The sequence below is a fragment of the Archocentrus centrarchus genome, chromosome 17, assembly GCF_007364275.1.
Source record: "Archocentrus centrarchus isolate MPI-CPG fArcCen1 chromosome 17, fArcCen1, whole genome shotgun sequence".
NCBI classification, from domain to species: Eukaryota; Metazoa; Chordata; class Actinopteri; order Cichliformes; family Cichlidae; genus Archocentrus; species Archocentrus centrarchus.
The window spans coordinates 32,130,274-32,148,424 of record NC_044362.1 but is presented as its reverse complement, the minus strand read 5'-3'; the positions used below and the strand labels follow the sequence as shown (position 1 = coordinate 32,148,424).

The 18,151-nt window shown below is 39.9% G+C and overlaps 1 protein-coding gene across 2 annotated transcripts; it reads right to left on the bottom strand.

The window, feature by feature from the left end:
* Positions 1 to 2,439: 2,439 nt before the first annotated feature.
* LOC115795846 (gastrula zinc finger protein XlCGF57.1-like) lies at positions 2,440 to 11,413 on the bottom strand. Of its 2 annotated transcripts, XM_030751966.1 has the most exons (4): positions 11,261 to 11,413; positions 6,784 to 7,048; positions 3,849 to 4,685; positions 2,440 to 3,596 (listed from the first exon to the last, which is right to left on the bottom strand). In XM_030751966.1, exons 2-4 carry the CDS (start codon positions 7,031 to 7,033, stop codon positions 3,409 to 3,411), a joined length of 1,275 nt encoding a protein of 424 aa, XP_030607826.1. In that variant the 5' UTR covers positions 7,034 to 7,048; positions 11,261 to 11,413; the 3' UTR covers positions 2,440 to 3,408. The 2 variants fall into 2 exon arrangements, with proteins under 2 accessions (XP_030607826.1, XP_030607825.1); XM_030751965.1 differs by having other exon boundaries at positions 2,441 to 4,685.
* Between the last annotated feature and the right edge of the window lie 6,738 nt (positions 11,414 to 18,151).

Below are 18,151 nucleotides of genomic sequence, written 5' to 3'. Positions count from 1 at the left end.
ATATTCAAAAACTCATGAAACTTTGCACATGCGTCACACCTGGTGAAAATTTAAGTATTTTAATGGGCTCGGGCAAGGGCGCGCCCAAATGGCTCGCTAGCGCCCCCTAAACTGGAGCCCCACCGCTGTGTTTCACGTACATGAATGAAACTTCATACACATGTATATCATGTCCAGGCGCACAAAAAATCCTCTTGGAGCCATGCCCTAAACCCAACAGGAAGTCCGCCATTTTGAATTAATTATGCAAATTTGGCGATTTGCAGCCCTCACACTTTTTCTAATAACTCAGAGGTTTTAGACGTTATCATCTTCATATTTGCTTTATCTAACCTACACCCCCAGGGGAATCTAAATCTCGAAAATGGTGAGTTTTTGCCAAGGGGGAGGGGTCCTTATGCCCCTTTGAACTTTGATCATTCGCCATGAAATTTTGATTGCCTCTCATTCATACCTACATGATCCAATGTGCATCAAACTTCTCCAGTAGGATGAGGGTGCCCCCCTGAACACATACATATGACAATATTTAATATCAGTCGCAGCGCCACCTAGTGGGAACAGGAAATGTCATATTTTACACTTGGAGGTCCAGCTCCAAGGTGGTTTAGCAGAACCATCTCAAATTTCACCTGGAAAGCCTTAAGAAGTTGGACTTGCTGTGTTTTCAAAACTGTGACTTTTTGACAAAAGGGCGTGACCCTTATGGGACGGCAAAGTTCGATGATTCGCCATGAACACAAAAATGGCTGTAACTCAAAGCCAACTTGCCCAATCTGGCTCAAACTTCAGTGGTGTGATAAGCATGCTGCCCTGAACACACTGATATGCATAAAGTCCATAAACGTTAGAGCGCCGCCTAGTGGCAGCTCGGAATATCTTAAAATAGCAAGTTTTTTGAGTAGCCCCGGAGCTACGTTTTATCTACATGTATGAAAATGTACATGCTCATGTAACATACTAAGACGTACAAAAAAGTCTCTTGGACCCATACCCTAAACCCTACAGGAAGTCGGCCATCTTCAATTGAAGGTGTCAATTTTTGCTATTTCCACGCCTGCTATTTGAACGAACTTGTCCTAGGGCATTTCACCCAGTGACACCAAATTGGCTCCAGATCATCTACACAAGTAGCCCATCAAAAGTTATTCATGGTTTTGTAGAATATTGAACGGTGTTGCCATGGCAACCCTCTGAATTTGGACTTTTTTCAATTTCAAATTCACAGAGATTCTAAACATCAGCCCCTGGGCTGTGCTTTCTCTATGTACCTGAAAATGTGCCTGCTGATGTAAGATGCTAACGTCTACAAAAAAGTCTCTTGGACCGATAGCCGAAACCCAACAGGAAGTCAGCCACGTTCACTTTAAAGTGTCATTTTTGCAGCATTTTTCGCCTTTTTCAGGCCTTTTTGCCTCAACTCCTCCTAGGGCATTTGACCCAGTGAGACCAAAATGGATCCAGATCATCCACACAAGTAGCCCATCAAAAGATATTCATGGTTTTGTAGAATATTGAACGGTGTTGCCGTAGCAACCCTCTGAATTTGGACTTTTTTTCCATTTCAGGCCCAGATAGGTTCTAAACATCAGCCCCAGGGCAGTGCTTGCTCTGTGTACCTGGAATCGTGTATGCTGAAGTACCATCCTAAGACGTACAAAAAAGTCTCTTGGACCGATAGCCGAAATCCAACAGGAAGCCTGACATGTTCTAATTAAGGTGTCATTTTTGCAGCATTTCTCACATTTTTCAGGCCTGCTATTTGAATCATCTTCTAAGACAGCTTTTCATCCAGTCACACCAAAATGGCTCCACATCATCTACACAAGTAGCCCATCAAAAGATATTCATGGTTTTGTAGAATATTGAACGGTGTTGCCGTAGCAACCCTCTAAATGTGGGATTTTACTCATATACCACAGTGCACCAAATTGTTACATCTCTGACATACATTGTCCGATCTGCCTCAAACTTCACAGGCTTAATGGGAGGGTAAGGGAGACCGGACACACCCCTCTATCAGCTTTGTTTCACACTCATAACGCCACCTAGTGGCAACAGGAAATCAGTAGGACACTGATACTCATCATCCTATGGTCATTACAGTTTCATTGATGGCTGCAGGCATTACATAGAGCATTGTGACATATTAATTAGTGGGCACTCACCGACGCCACCTAGTGGAAGCGGGAGACGATCGACGCGAAGTACGGCTAGCCTGCTGAGCTGTCAGCAGCCGGGTGAGCCAGCTACTCTCTCGTCTGCGAGAACCTCCGAGCGCGGTTCGGCTGGAGCGTGCCACGGGTCGACGCGCGGCTTGGCTGGAGCGCGCCGGGGGTCGACGCGCGCCGGGTGCGAGGGCCCGCTCATCGCCGCTTGCGGCTTTAATTTGTTATTGTTATTTTTTCTGTTATGCCTGTTTTATGATGCATGTCCTTATTATGTTACATTTTAATTAAAAAAAATTACCAAAACGAGTGGCATTTCTATTCATAAATGTGATTTAACAAAGGTAAACACCACAAATTTAACCCATGTGTTAATTATATTACTTGCAATTGGGATAAAGTAAACATCTGCTGAGTATATTAACAAAAAGATAATTGATTATGTTAAATTAAAAGCCCTGAAATGCAATGGGTCCACCAGACCCAGCAGGATTCTTTCTGTAACAAAAAAACGAAGACCCTATAAGGGTTAATAGCACAGCTGTGAGTCTTTTGTTATGGAGGAAAAAAACAATTTATTTGAGGAACATTATTATTTAAACATGCCAATAGTTTATTTTTGAACAATTTCTCATGTACATCTACAGCTGAATCTTAATAAAAATGCCCATGTGATATTTGGGACATGTTATTTTGACTCAGAAGTGCCTTTTTGTTTATACCTTTTGGAGAGAAAACATATTGATATATTATCGTATATCGCCATTCAGCTAAAAAATATTGAGATATTACTTTTGGTCCATATCACTCAGCCCTAACCTGAGGCCTTTTGGTACATCTTTCTCCACTCTGCTTTTCTGCCTGTCTACACTATCTAATAAAGGCAGAAAAGGACCAAAAATAAATAAATAAATTTAAAAAACCATTGTTCAGAGTTCTTTATTGTTCTGGACGGAAAATATACCATGTAGGCACGAGGAGGGGGTCGTCTTTTCCCTCAGGTGATTTGATTTCTCACCAGTGTGAGTTCTACCTTCAACAAACTCCTACATCAACAGCTCTCTCACATTTTCTAAGAGTGAAACTTTCAACCACTACGAATTCTCAGGTGTCTTTTCAACTGTGTCATATAACTAAATCTTTTCTCACAGGTGCCACAGGAATACGGCTTCTCACCTGTGTGGAATCTAGTGTGAGTTTTAAATGTCAACAACTTACAAAACCTTTTCCCACAAGTGCTTCAAGAATGTGGCTTCTCACCTGTGTGAATTCTCATGTGGCGTTCCAGTGTTGTTTTCTGACTGAAACTTTTCCCACAGATGCCACAAGCATACGGCTTCTCACCTGTGTGAATTCTCATGTGAGTTTTCAAGTTTATCATATGACTGAATCCTTTCCCACAGGTGCTACATGAATACGGCTTCTCACCTGTGTGGAATCTAGTGTGAGTTTTAAATGTCAACAACTTACAAAACCTTTTCCCACAAGTGCTTCAAGAATGTGGCTTCTCACCTGTGTGAATTCTCATGTGGCGTTCCAGTGTTGTTTTCTGACTGAAACTTTTCCCACAGATGCCACAAGCATACGGCTTCTCACCTGTGTGAATTCTCATGTGAGTTTTCAAGTTTATCATATGACTGAATCCTTTCCCACAGGTGCTACATGAATACGGCTTCTCACCTGTGTGGAACCTCATGTGAGTTTTGAATGCTGATGAGTCACTAAAACTTTTACCACAAGTGCTACAAGAATACGGCTTCTCACCCGTGTGGATTCTCATATGAGTTTTCAAGTTTATCATGTAACCGAATTGCTTCCCACAGATGCTGCAAGAATATGGCTTCTCACCTGTGTGACTTCTCATGTGAGTTTTCAAGTTTATTGTTTGCCCGAATCTTTTCCCGCAGGTGCTACAGTAATGTGGCTTCTCACCAGTGTGAATTTTCATATGTCTGTTCATACCTGATGGCTCACTAAATCTTTTCCCACAAGTGGTACAAGAATAAGGTTTCTCACCTGTGTGGACTTTGAGATGTCTAGTCAGGCTGTAGTTATCACGAAACGTTTTACCGCAAGTGTCACATGTTAGACACTTTTTATTTGTATCAGTTTTACACTGACTCTCTGATACTGAAGAGTTATCATCTGTGCTACTCTGACTTCTGTTTATGTCATGTTTCCTCTTCTTCAGCTCTACATTCCTGGTTAATCCTGAGTCGTCACTTCCTTCCTCACCTTGGCTCTCTGATTCAGAAGAGTTGTGAGAAAGGAGTTGGTCCCTCTTTGGTTCTGGTTCACTGTGGTCATTTTGCTCATAAGTAGGAGTCACCATTAAGGTCTCCGTCTCCTGCTTCAACAGAAGCTGTTCTCCCTTCTGACTGGTGTAAAGGTCTTCCTGTTCCTCTTTAAACTGTGGGGGATCTGGGTGCTCCTGGTCCAGACTGAACTTCTTCTCCTCATTACAGACCTGTTTGTCTGTGGGAACCTCTTCCTTACAGTCAATTTGCTGGGGAAGATCTGAAGGAACAAATATACAAATGTCAAAGATAACAAACGGGCCTTACAAGACCAACCAATGTAAATGTTTACTTTCAATTCACCATGGATGCAGGAACTTTCTAAAATTGCTGTGGTGAAAAAACAACAGCTCATTTTAAGGGAGGAAAAAGGGCCACTCGCTGTGGTGGACACAAAGGTACACATTACATCTGCAAGCCAAACCCAAACTCAGTAGCATTAACTTGTTAACATATTACACTAACTTTTCTCCAGTCTGACACTAAATTTCTATGACCAGTCATACTGTATATAGTATCGTACTGTTAAACCAGCTCTTCACTCTCATAATGTTGAGAGGAGAGTCTGTTTGCTAGCAAAGCTAATGACTCAGGTCTTTGGATTTGGGAACATTTATCTATTCGAGTAAATGGACTAGTTCCCATATAGCACTTTTCTACTCACTCTGAGCATGTAAAGCACTTTATACAACATGTTTGCATTCACCTATTCAGTTTTCTACTGTAAAGTGCTTTCCATCTAAAATTCACACACATTCATACTCTGACAGTTGCATTGGAGAGCAACTCGCCCAGACTGGAGCAACCAGGAATCAAACCACCATCCTTCCAATTAGTAGATGACCTGCTCAACCTCCTGAGCCACAGCCACCCAGTGGTGTATCCCCTGAACACATATACTTGTTTTTTCACCATCAATTAAGTTACACAAAATTAAAAAAAAACATATTACAATTGATATAACAAAAAATTAGCAGTAAATTGTTGTAATTATAAACGTATTTGATCGTTTTAAAACCATATTTTGAGGTTTTTATGAGTGGTACATTTTATTAGAGTAAATATGGATGAAAGTTTTTTCACATAAAATTTCATAAAACTCAACTAATAAGCAATAAGTTCTGTAATTTAAGCATTATTATTTGTATTATAGCAGTGTTTGACCATATTATTAAATACTTTGTTTTACTCATGTAAAAGACCTTTTATTTAACAAACATCTAAAACATAAAAAATACTTGGGATCTCGGGTATATTACAATTACAAAACAGTATTTAAACTACAGAAAATTTCTGTATTTTTAAGCCTTTAAAAGCTCAGGTGTGTTTCAGCTCAGATTTCTGTTCATGTTCAAAGTTTTTTGCTCATTTCAAAAATATCACAATTATTTTCAATTATTTTTTGCCACCATTTTTGTTATTTTTCCCCACTGTCTGAAATGCAGCTCTAAATCATGACAGAGCCTCCACTCTGTTTTACAGATGGCTGTGGAAACTCACTGTTGTTCTCTCTTGACCTCCTCCTTACATACTGACAATGATTTGAACCAAAAATTTCAGATTAGGATTCATCCTTCCATCAGACCTGTTGCCACTGATTTTCAGTCCAGTTCTTGTGAAATGCAGACCTCAGCCTTCTCTCCCTGTTTCCCTTCCTTAAAAAATGGCTTCTTGACAGCTGCCCTTCCACTGAGACCATTTCTGATGAGGCTTCAGTGAACAGCAGCTGGATCAACTGAAGGGCCAGATGCATCTCTCAGGTCCTGTGTCAGGTCTTTGCTGGATTTTTTCCTGTTTAAGGACAAGATTTTCAGATACTGCTCATCTGCTGTAGATAGCTTTTAGGCCTGTCACTTCTTCTTTTGTCCTCCACTTCTCCAGTTTCCTCAGTTTATTCCACCATGCTGAGATATTTGTGAATGACCTTGTTGGTGCAAAACATACAAATTTATTCTTGTCAAACTGTTGAATCTTTAGTATTTTCCATAGATTTAACTAAAGAAAATAAAACAAATCATGTGTATATGACTGAAAATGTGTGAGAAGCATCCAAAAAAAAAAGAAAGCATAAAGAGAAGCTGTGAAAGACCTCCAGGAGGTCTGGAGAACTATTGTTTAATACAGTTTTTTTAAAAAAAAACTGCAGCAAAGTTTGTTTTCTTGCAGGAAAAATACAAAGAAATGATGGGCAGCTCTAGATTTTTGTGCAGTACTATAAAAACTATCCGGTTCCTAAAAATAAAAGTAACTTTGAGCTCTGTTTAGGATCCTACATGAGTGATAGTCAGTTTTTATTAAAACATTACAGTTTTACATACCTATGCCATGTGGCTTTGTTTCAGGTTTCCAGATTGTTTCCAGCAGCTTGAGACGCTCTTCCCCGGTCCAGACGATGATCTCTTCAGTCTCCTGCTTCACTACAAGCTGCTCTCCCTCCGGACTGGTCCAGAGTTCCTCCTGCTCCTCTTTAATCTGTGGAGGTTCTGGGTCCTCCTGGTCCAGACTGGAGTTCCTCTCCTGGCTACAGACCTGCTGGTCATCCAGACCCTCCTCTTCCTTAGTCTTCATGTTGCTGTGGGAGGTCTTGAGGAACAAAAGGACACAAGAAATAAAGTTACTGAATGTGATGACAGTAAAAAACACATTCAAGCAGTAAAACTTAAAGTGTACAAATGTGAGAAATGCTAAAGGAGCATCTGTGAGTGACTTTTGAGCTCTGACATTCTTATTAACAAATTTTGGAGTACAAAATATTCAGGTAGCTGCTGCCAGCTTCACACATCAGGCCACTGCTGCAGGTTACAATGACAACAGTAACTACATGACTTAAAATTTATAAAAGAGGAAAATGAAAAAAGAAATGACCAACTAGTATCATGGGTAGAATATAGTAGTCATATTTCACCTCCCCCTGTCTGTTCTACTCAGCTATCACAGATGTGGGACTTCCAAAATCAATGAAACAAGCAGAAGTGCGTTTAGCAAACAGAGAAAACAGAAAGAAGGAAGCACAACTTTTATTAAAAGTTACTTTTTTCACAAAATCTGGATGAAAACATTACAATTAAAGTTGTTGAGACAACCTTCAGCAAGATGCCAGTCCGGAGGTTAGCTATAGCAGCACCTCAGTCACAGTGGATTTATGACCTGTGGCTGCAGAAGCCACATAGTCACAATGAGTGCAGGGCCTGCTGCACTTCACAGCCAAAGTATCCAGAGAGAGAGAGAGAGATAACTCTTCATCACAAGATCTGACATCTCATTAATAAGAAAGTACACAGTAGCAATTTTATTTATATAGCACATTTCATTACATGCAAACTCAATGTGCTTAACAGAAAAAATAAAACCTATGTAGGTCTACTGTGCCTCAAGGCCATAAAAAGAAATTTTTTAAAAGAAATAAAATAAGCACACACACGGTTATTAAGTGTAAGCCTGTGAGAATAAAAAGGGTTTGAATGTAGACACAGTTGTAACTGACCTCAGGTCAGCAGGCAGCTTGTTCCAAAGAACAGGACCGCAGTAACTGAAAGCACCCTCAGCACTCTTAGATCTGATTCTGGGAACAGTTAAAAGAGCTGCACCTGATGGCCTGAGAGGTCTGACTGGGTTATAGACACAAACTAAGAGAAGTACTGAGGGGCCAAACCACTGAGAACTAATAGAAGGATTTTAAAGGTAATTCTATATTGAACTGAGAGCCAATGAAGTGATTTCAACACTGGGGTAATATAGAATAGAAGAGAATAGAATAGAATAGAATGTATTGTATAGAATGGAGAACTGGTGCCAGGAGAACCACCTCCTGCTCAACGTCAGCAAAACAAAGGAACTGATCGTGGACTTCAGCAGGAAGCAGCAGAGGGACTACCATCCACTTGTCATCAGTGGTGCTGAGGTGGAAAGAGTGGACACCTTCAAATACCTGGGAGTGACCATCTCACAGGACCTGTCCTGGACTCATCACATAAACATCACTGTGAAGAAGGCCAGACAGCGTCTCTACCTCCTCAGGCGGCTGAGAGACTTCAAGCTCCCACTCAAGGTGCTCAGGAACTTTTACACCTGCACCATCGAGAGCATCATGCGTGGGAGCATCACCACCTGGATGGGAAACTGCACCAAGCAGGACTTCATGGCCCTAAAAAGGGTGGTTCGTTCAGCTGGACGGACCATCAGAACCACCCTCCCCAACCTGCAGGACATTTACACCAAGCAGTGCAGGCTGAGGGCCATGAAGATCCTAAAACAGCCCAGCCACCCTGGACACTCTCTCTTCTCCCTGCTCCCATCAGGCCGGCGTTACCGCTGCCTGAGGACTAAGACTGAAAGGTTGAAGAAGAGTTTTTACCCACAAGCCATCCGTCTGCTCAACTCTGAGCCCTAACTGGACTATTATTGCACAGTGTAAATATCATAATTTAAAAAGTGTGTATAGTGTATAGTATATAGAGTATAGTGTATAGTGTGAATTACTTTTTTTTTAATTTTTATTCTTCTTATTTATATGTGTGTGTATATAAGGTTGCAGGTACAAAATACATTTCACTGTGCATTGTACTGTGTATAACTGTGCATGTGACAAATAAACACTATCTTATCTTATCTTATCTTATCATTATACAGAATGTACAATGAGATTGGAGGCCCACTCCTGTTTAGTGCCATGCAGTAGAAAGTTACACTTTTGCACTAGTGGATGAATATTGGATATTACACAATATAGGAGTGATAGATATGGTTCAGTATGAATAATCTAATATTGCACAGAGATGTGGGTGTTGCACAGTTACAGTGGGTGAGTGTGTGAGTTCAGGGTGGTGATTGCTCTGGTGAAGAAACTGTTCCTGAGTCTGTTTGTTCTGGCTTTGATGCTCCTGTAGCTCCTGCCAGAGGGCAGCAGGTCAAACAGTTCAAAGCCAGGGTGTGAGCTGTCCTTGATGATGTTCCTGGCTCTGCTGATGCAGCGGGAGGTGGAGAGGGTGGAGAGGGCAGCCAATGATTCTCTGTGCTGTCTTGACTACCCTCTGAAGCCTGACCCTGTCTGCCTCAGTGCAGCTGCCGTACCATACTGTGATACAGTACATCAGCAGGCTCTCGGTGGATGAGCGGTAGAAGGTCAGCAGTAAAAGGAAGAGGCTCAGCACACACCCTGTGGGGAGCCAGTGCTCAGTATGCGGGTGGAGGAGAAATGGGGGCCAAGTCTCACAGTCTGCATCCAGTTAGTTAATCAGTCCTTTATTCAGGAACATGTTAGAGGGGGGAGGCTCCTCTCACATGTTCACATGGTTGTAAGAATGCCCAGGATGACTGTATTAAAGGCTGAGCTGTAATTCACAAAGAGCATGCGAGCGTAGCTCTGCTGCTGCTCCAAGTGGCTCAGCAAAGAGTGGAGAGCTACAGCGACGCAAATATACTTGCACTTGGTAAATGAATATTGCACTCAGTGAATGAATATTGGATATTACCCAATATAGGAGTGATAGATATTGTTCAGCATGGATAATATAATATTGCACAGAGATGTGGGTGTTGCACAGTTACAGTGGGTGAGTGTGAGAGTTCAGGGTGGTGATTGCTCTGGTGAAGAAACTGTTAAATAGTAGAAAGCAGTTCAACCATCAAAGCTGACATCACTGTCCAAAATGATGCCAGGGTTCCTGACTTACTCACTGTGATCCAGACACAGGGATGATAAATATGAACAAATCTTCGGTCTCTGACTTTTTTTTTGAACCAACAACCTTTCTGTCTTGTTTCTGTTCAGTTCTAAAAGGTTTTGAATTGTTGATAATAATTACTAAATGATTTATAAAACAATAAAATACAGATTTGAACAGCCTGATAGGGATGGGATCAAATCTCCAGTTTCTTCGCCACAGCAATCACCCCCCCACTCTATCTGTGCAATATTATATTATTCACACTGAACGATATCTATCACACCTATATTGTGTAATATCCAACATTCATTCACTAGTGCAATACTCACCATCTTCATTATTATATTTATACACTTATTTTATTTTTTTACAATGTATATATTTTTATACATTCTCTTATTTTCTGTATATTTTAATACGTTGTTTTAGTTTCTGTATACTTTTAGAATTTCTAATTTATATTTTAGAAAGTTTACTTTCTACTGCATGGCACTGAACAGGAGTGGCCCTCCAATCTCATTGGACATCCTGTATAATGACAATAAATGCATTCTATTCTATTCTATTCTATTCTATTCTGCTCCCAGCTGGTTCCACTGGAGAAAACAGTGACTGAAGTCAAGCAGCCGCTCTCCATCTCTGATCTCATATAAATAATAAATTCAGTCTCCACTGAATATTTTCGGCTATTTTTTCCTTTTCTAAGTGGAAAAATCCCAAATATGCTTGTGACTGTGAGAAAAGCTCTCTGCGCTTCACTTGCACATTAATTACTGATTGATTTAACATGAAACTGCTCTGGTGGCTTCATTATACATTTAATATCAGACACTTTATACACACTTCATACGTGAAGCTGTATTGTGATGGTTACTTTCCATGACTGCTCTGCTTTTAGATCTCTTCTACGCATTCCGGTATCATCTAATTACTGCACCAAGAATAAACTGGGCCCACCAGACGTCTGTAACCTGATGATCCGGGCATGCCTGTCTCACTGCATGTTAAATGCTAAAAGTTTACCGTTTAAAACAAAGAGAACTGCTCCCAGTTTGTTAGCCTGTAAACGAAGCTCTGATCAGTGTCCTACATGAGCCGTCAGTTCACTGAGATCAGTTTTTTTTCATACCTATTCTGTGACTTTATCTCGGGTCTCCGGCTGATATCCCGCAGTCCGCGCTGACGGTCGATCCCCAGACGATCGTTTCTTAACCTCTGAGATTCCTCCTGCAGCAGCAGTTAATCTCTGCTTGATAATCTCTCTGAACGGAGCACTCTGAGAATCGCGTCATTTCCGTTCTCCCTCTTCTTCCAGTGGACTTCCGGCAGACTACACGCATCAAATCTGCCCTCCTCAGGTCACTCGCAGAAGGATGCAGCCCCTGCATTGGGACACAGCCGTGGACAAACTGAGCTGAGCTTTTTGACACTTTCTTTGGACAAAGTCGATAAACCTCAAGCAAAAAAAAAAAACTCTCCTATCACCTCTCAGTTAATTTAGTCCGCTCTCAATGTTATTTATGTATGAATGCCCTCTCAAGTTATTTTCTATTTTATTTTTTATTTATTTTATTGCATTTGATATCATTTCTATTTTATTTTTCTTACGCTTTCACTACCTTTATTGGCTAAGTATTGCTCTACTTGTCAAGTCAATATAGGTTATATATTATTCTTATTGGGAGGTATGATTATGTACATGAATATGATTTTTTATATGTCTTCTTTGAGATTGCCCATTGTTATTGATATAATAAAAAAAACTGAGCTGAGCTGCTTTAACCTCCTCTACATCCCTGCTAGCAGGATGAAGGCGCCCTCTTGTGTTGAGCATCGGTTTTCACATTTCAGTTGTTAACCTGCAGGAAGACATGGAAAACCTTCAGTGAGATTTCAGCAGCTTCAACATCATCACAGAGTAGGGTTTAATCCCGGGATCCGGGATTCCCGGGAAATGCGATCAGAACCATTTCCCGTTTCCCGGGAAACGTTAGACGGGAAACCGGGAAAAAAGTCGCGCGCGTTGATTTGACTTTCAGAAAGAAAAGAAAGCTTCAGAAAGTTAAATTTAAGGAAATATTGAGAGAAGGGTTTGTTTAATGCGAAAAGCATTACTCTTCATTTCAGGCACGTTCAGCCTCCGTTTAAGGCTTCAGCCTTCATCTCAAGCGTTTTAATAGAGGTATTACACAGTTGTACTTTTTTCCTCTTTAATTTGTTGAAATCGTAGGCAATGTGTTTACCCTAAGGTATTTTGTATTATATAATTTTATATTATTATATATTGTTATATTGCATTATATAGCCTATAAAATATGCCTGCCCTGAACAATAAAGAAATATCTGTTTAACTTCGAGTGTTTCTTTTCCTCGTTTGCAGCCGCTTACTAACAATCATGAATTAGGATACGGGCCTAATGTGTGAAGAAATTATCATGAAATAGATTGCTTTAACATATTTCGCTTTTAAAATGGAGTTGAGTAAAATGTATATTTTTTAGGCTATAAGGATTGGCCAGTTTTTCAATAGACGATTCACAGCGAACCTACTTTAACCCTCAGACACGGTGTTATAAATTTGTTGTTGCCAGAATGGCAATGACCAAGTCGTAGTGCATTACTCAAGGCCCTGTGTTATGTCATATTATAGTGTAGTACGGTAGTTAACTTTTCAATGACTATTACAGCGTTCCACTGGTGGAGATATAGCGCAACAGATGTCGCCACGACAGCGTGGCTGAGCCTTTATCAATGCTGTGTGGAGATGAACCGTATTGTTTTGCACCAGCAGTTGTAAAATATCTTGGTATAATTCCATGTACAATGGAGGAATATTCGAATTATATTTGTTAAGGGAGTGTTGAGGAACGATACAACACCGCATAGCTCGAGCACTCAAATGTCGAGATGTAGGTTTTATTGCGTTAATCAAGCCGACGTTACCCCCTACTGGGCATAACAGGACATAGCTGGAAAGCTACATCTACAATATCACAATAGGTTAAGGCCGACACAGGCTACAGAAGGCCTAATTAAAATAAATAAATAAATAAACTTTTTTTCCCGGGATTCCCGGGAAATGGCTCGTCATTTCCCGGGATTTGATTCATGTCATTTTCGGGAAAAATATTAAACCCTATCACAGAGAGATTTAAATATCTGTAACATCACACTGATGATACATTCAGGGACCACGGGAGAGATGAGAGAGAAGATTAAACCCTTTATAATAAAGTGCGTTGTGTCATGAATCATGTTAAACTGTTTCAGAGCATCATTAGTTAGTCAGTGATTTAGTTTGGAGCTGTATCATCTAACACTGTAAAAACATTTCCTTCAGCTTCAGCACAGAGTGTTAAAAACAGAACAGGACTGTTGATGAGAACAAACAGCAGGGACACAGTATCAGCAAACAACAACAATCTAATTAAATGGTAAAAAGTCAAGTCAAAGTTTATTTCTATAGCACATTAAAACAACCTCAGATGACCAAAGTGCTGTACAGGTTATACAAAGCATATACTATACATCAGTCATTAAATCTACAATAAATATATACTAAGAATCAAATAGAAAATAAAAAATGAATAAATAAAAGTTGTGTTTACATAATAAAACCAGGGTACTCAGCTTAACTAGCCCCAAATACAAGTTAATTAATAAGCTTTTAGAAGTAATTTAAAATGATTGGGCTGCTCTTATATGAAATGGTAAGTTATTCCAGAGATTAGAGAGATTCAGTGTGAACACCTTTCTTTACAGCTATCAATAAAGCATCAATACTTTACTGTTGTGATGGAAATAAAACACCTGTGTGAGTGTGACGTCTGTAAGGCAGGTAAGCATGCTGTGATGGTCTGCTCCAACTGTGCTGCAGAAAGAAACTTTTCCTTAACTGAACTTTTGGATCATTGAGCACCTTAAATGATATTTTCAGGTTTCTGTTCACTTGAGTTTATGTAAGGATGTGATTTTTGTTAGAGTGACCAGAGGAGGGCAGCAGTACGCCTTTGATCAGGTATCCTCAACTCCTGGCCTTAGGGCCAGTGTCCTGCAGGTTTTAGATGCGTCCCTGATCCAACACACCTGAATCAAATGGCTGAATTACCTCCTCAGTATGCAGTCAAGTTCTCCAGAGTCCTGCTAATGACTTCTATATTTGACTCAGGTGTGTTGAAGCAGAGACACATCTAAAAGTTGCAGGACACCGGTCCAAACAGAAATGTTTGTGAAACATTTTTAAAATCCTGTAGCTAGACGGGCCCCTGTAGTCTGTGCAGACTGAAGGTAGCTTAGCCACAGTTAACTCTCCCCAGCACATCCTGGGCAGCCAGGAAACAACGCCAGCCCAGAGATAATAGATTAATGAATTAATCTCTTGAGATCAGTTAATTAATCTAAAGAGATTATTCTCTTGTCTCTGGGTGACTGTGAGGAGGAAGCATAGTCCTAAACAGAAGCGCCAGTAAACCAGCAACCTGTTTTTTCCTCACTCCATGTCAAACAAACTCTGGCTATTGGCAACTGTTTTGGGAAATGTGACGCTAGCAACACCAGCAACCATAGATGACTGTCTCCCAGGGACCAGAGCAGGAAATCTGAAACTGCTGGCTAAGGCTAAACATAAATTTGGTAAAATAATAATTCACATTGGCAGTAATGACACCTGGGTACACCTCTCAGAGGCCAGTGTGTAACTTTGCCAAAACAATGTCGGACTCTCTCTGGGGCCCCTCCCCAATCAGACCAGCAGTGACATGTTTAGCTGTGTGTTTGCCGTGAATTGCTGTTCCCCAAAAAATGATGTGGGCTTTACGGATAATTGGGAAACTTTCTGGGGGAACCTTGGTCTTGTTAGGGGAGACGGCATTCATCCCACTTTTGTCACGGTCCTGGGCCCCAGTGTGTTTAGTTCCTTTTTGTGTAGTTCTGTTTTTGTTTTACTTTTCGGGTTTTGTTTCTTGTTGTGTTTTCTTACATTTAGCTTCCAAGTTTATTGTTGTCTTTGGTATTAGTTATTGGTAGGTTGTTCTGGTCTTCCCGTGTCCTTGTGCTCCTGTGTCTGTACTCCTCTGGGCATTTGTCTCCCCGTGTTCTTGTGTGCTGGTGTCTGTTATCCCTCCTGTGTCAAGTCTTTGGTGTTTGTGTTTCAGGTGTCTATGTCTTTCCTGTTAAGTTGCTTCCCTGTCTTATGTCCATCTATGTGTTGTAGTTGGGTTCCATTTAGTTATGTTTCCCTCTGTGTGTCAGTCTCCCTAGATGTCAAGTCTGCATGAACCTTGTTAAGTTACTTCCTGTTTTATTTTGGCCTGTGTTCCCTGTGCTTTATGTTTAGTTTTGCTTCCTCTGTTATTAGTTTCATTTGATTCACTTGTTGCTCCCTGCTGTGTCCACTGTCCCTAATTACCTTGTCTGTATTTAAGCACTCAGTTTTCTTCTGTTCATTGCTGTGTCATAATCTGTTTTCCTTCCTGCTGTGTGTGTATTCCCTCATAAGTTCCAAGTGTGTCATATTTTGGATTTTATTTTTTGACCTTGGATTTCAAGTTTTGTATTTTTGGAATGTATTTGGGTCCACCCTTCCCAGCTACACAGCCTAACCATGACAACTTTGGATGGAGCAGCTCTCGTTTCTGGAAATCTGGCCAAATTTATTAACCCTCCTAAAACCTGACTACCCAGGGTTGAGACCAGGAAACAGCTGCAGTCTTACACGCCTCTCTGCAGCTTCTCTCCTCCTGCCATCCCCCCAAAACCCCATCCGTATAGAAATGGTGCCTGCTCCCAGACCACCAAAAAACAGCTAAATAAAAAACACCCAATTTAAGTGTAAAAATTTACAATCAAAGAATAATATAGCATCTTCAACTGCACCAAACAGTTAAACACTTTGATTACTAATTATTATTATTCAGCTTATTAATCAACTAAAGATGTGAATGGGCCTGATATTATATTGAATTGAAATATATAGATGCCATTCACAGAGTTACTCAGTCAATTTACTGCACTGTTTTATATGGTACTCCCAATACTGCAATAGCTTGTGAGTTCAAATGCTGACAGCTCTAATCCAGGTCCATAGCTTCCTGTCCTTGTCAGTTATTTGTCAGCAGGTCAGGGGAGAGAAATTACGTACTAGGGATGTTCCTAGTGACTAATTTATTAGTCCACTAAACAAGGGGGGGATTAAACTAATCGGCTAAAACTAAGAAACACTATGAAATAAAATTTTATGCCTGTTTAATGGAAAATGTCAAAAACTGTCTAAACAAATGCATTTGAAAGTATTAATCACATTCTTCTATAATGAATTGCACTTTAAATGCTGCTTAACTGTGTGGCACCATGCACCGCGCATTATAAACACTGCAAGTTACACTCTAAATGAAAAGAAAAAAAAAGTAAAATGAATTCATGTAAACGTGTTACTGCAAACAATGTTTGCGCGTCATTGAATATGAGCATATGAATATGAGAAAATGTAATCTGAAAAACGAATAAATTGTGACTTAAAAGTGTGCATTGTGAAAGATGCTCGTTGTTCTATAATGGCACACATCAAAACAATACAAACAATCATCCATTTTCTTCCACTCATCCGGGGCCGGTCGTGGGGGGTGGCATCCTGAGCAGTGGAGCCCAGACCATGAATGATATCAGGTCATTTTGAGTTAGAAACAGCATTTATTTCACAAGGTAGAAGCTGCAATCAGTTTTTGTCTAAACCGCCTTCTAGCAACTTGATAATCAACTGCTGTACTGTTTTCATTTTTTCAGTCATGCTGTTACTTTAAAGTTTGTTTATGGTTTATCTTTCTTTCAGTCCTCCCTGAAGATTCCAAAAACTCAGTGAACTGATATCACATAACTGTTGGGCAGCTCGCACCAAAGAGCACAAAATGAATGTTTGTTTTGTTTTGTTTATGCAGACTGAATAACATGTCACATTTTTAGGCTCAGATTTGATTGTTTTCTCAGACCACCATCACACATTATTCAAGAACCACCAGAAAGTTGAAAATCTGCCGGTAACAAGTTTTTATATATAGTGGCTGTGATAAACGGAGTAATGTTGCTGATTTGCACATCTTTCATTCTCACTAGTGGGTTTGCTAATTCAGAGGGTTAAACTGTTTCAGCTGCTCATCAGTTCGTTTTTATCATCACAGCAGAGCATCAATCATTAAAAACTATAACTATAAAACTATATGAAAGACATGAAGATGACAATCCTGACAATTCTTTCTTTCTTTTTAAATATTAAATTTAAACTGAATTTTAACTAAAATGTCTTTCTTTCCTTTTCTGCTGCCAGGAATCTGTGATCTAAAGATCGGTTTCTGTGCTCCATCTGGACACAATTTCTGCAAAACATGCACTGCCAGTGCAGTAAAAGCATTCCTGGATTTTAAAAACACACTCACATATACAAATATTCCTGAAGGCTACTTAAAGAAATTACAGAAAGCTGCCTCAGAGTTCTGGCTATGTGGAAGAATAAAGGTGGTCATAGCAAATACTGACTTTCAAACTCTTTAGAATTATACAAACTCTGTTTTTGCCTTATATACTGTATTTCCATGTATGTTTGAACATGTTTCAATTAATTACTGCACCTATTTTCTATTTTCCAAGAAAAATGTAATGAAGGGTGACTCAAGGCTTTTGCACAGTACTGTATATCTCTTAGCAAGAAATCTGAAGTCCACATTAGCATAAAAAGCTCATTTTTCCTTCACTTAAGTTGGTTATTTCACTACATCTTTCAAGATTTGTAATACCAGACACCAGGTCAGACAGTATGCTAATAAAAGAAGATCCATATCAAATTAAGCATGCATAATGGCTGATTGATGACCACATGCAATGACAAAACTTAGTAACACTTTAGTAATTTTTACTGTCTCATTAATAAAGTCCTGCAGCTAGAACAACTAAACAGGAACTATAATACAGACTGAGACATGTTTATCAAAAAGAGTCAAAATAAGAGTTTCAAAATTTATATAAAATAATA

Bases quoted from the DNA above. Each gene is read 5' to 3' on its own strand.
- LOC115795846 (XM_030751966.1), bottom strand. From the start codon at position 7,033: ATGAAGACTAAGGAAGAGGAGGGTCTGGATGACCAGCAGGTCTGTAGC. The intron at 4,686-6,783 runs GTATGTAAAACT...TTGTTCCTTCAG, and splicing joins AACAAAGCCACATGGCATAG to ATCTTCCCCAGCAAATTGAC. The intron at 3,597-3,848 runs GTGAGAAGCCGT...GATTCCACACAG, and splicing joins TCACATGAGGTTCCACACAG to GTGAGAAGCCGTATTCATGT.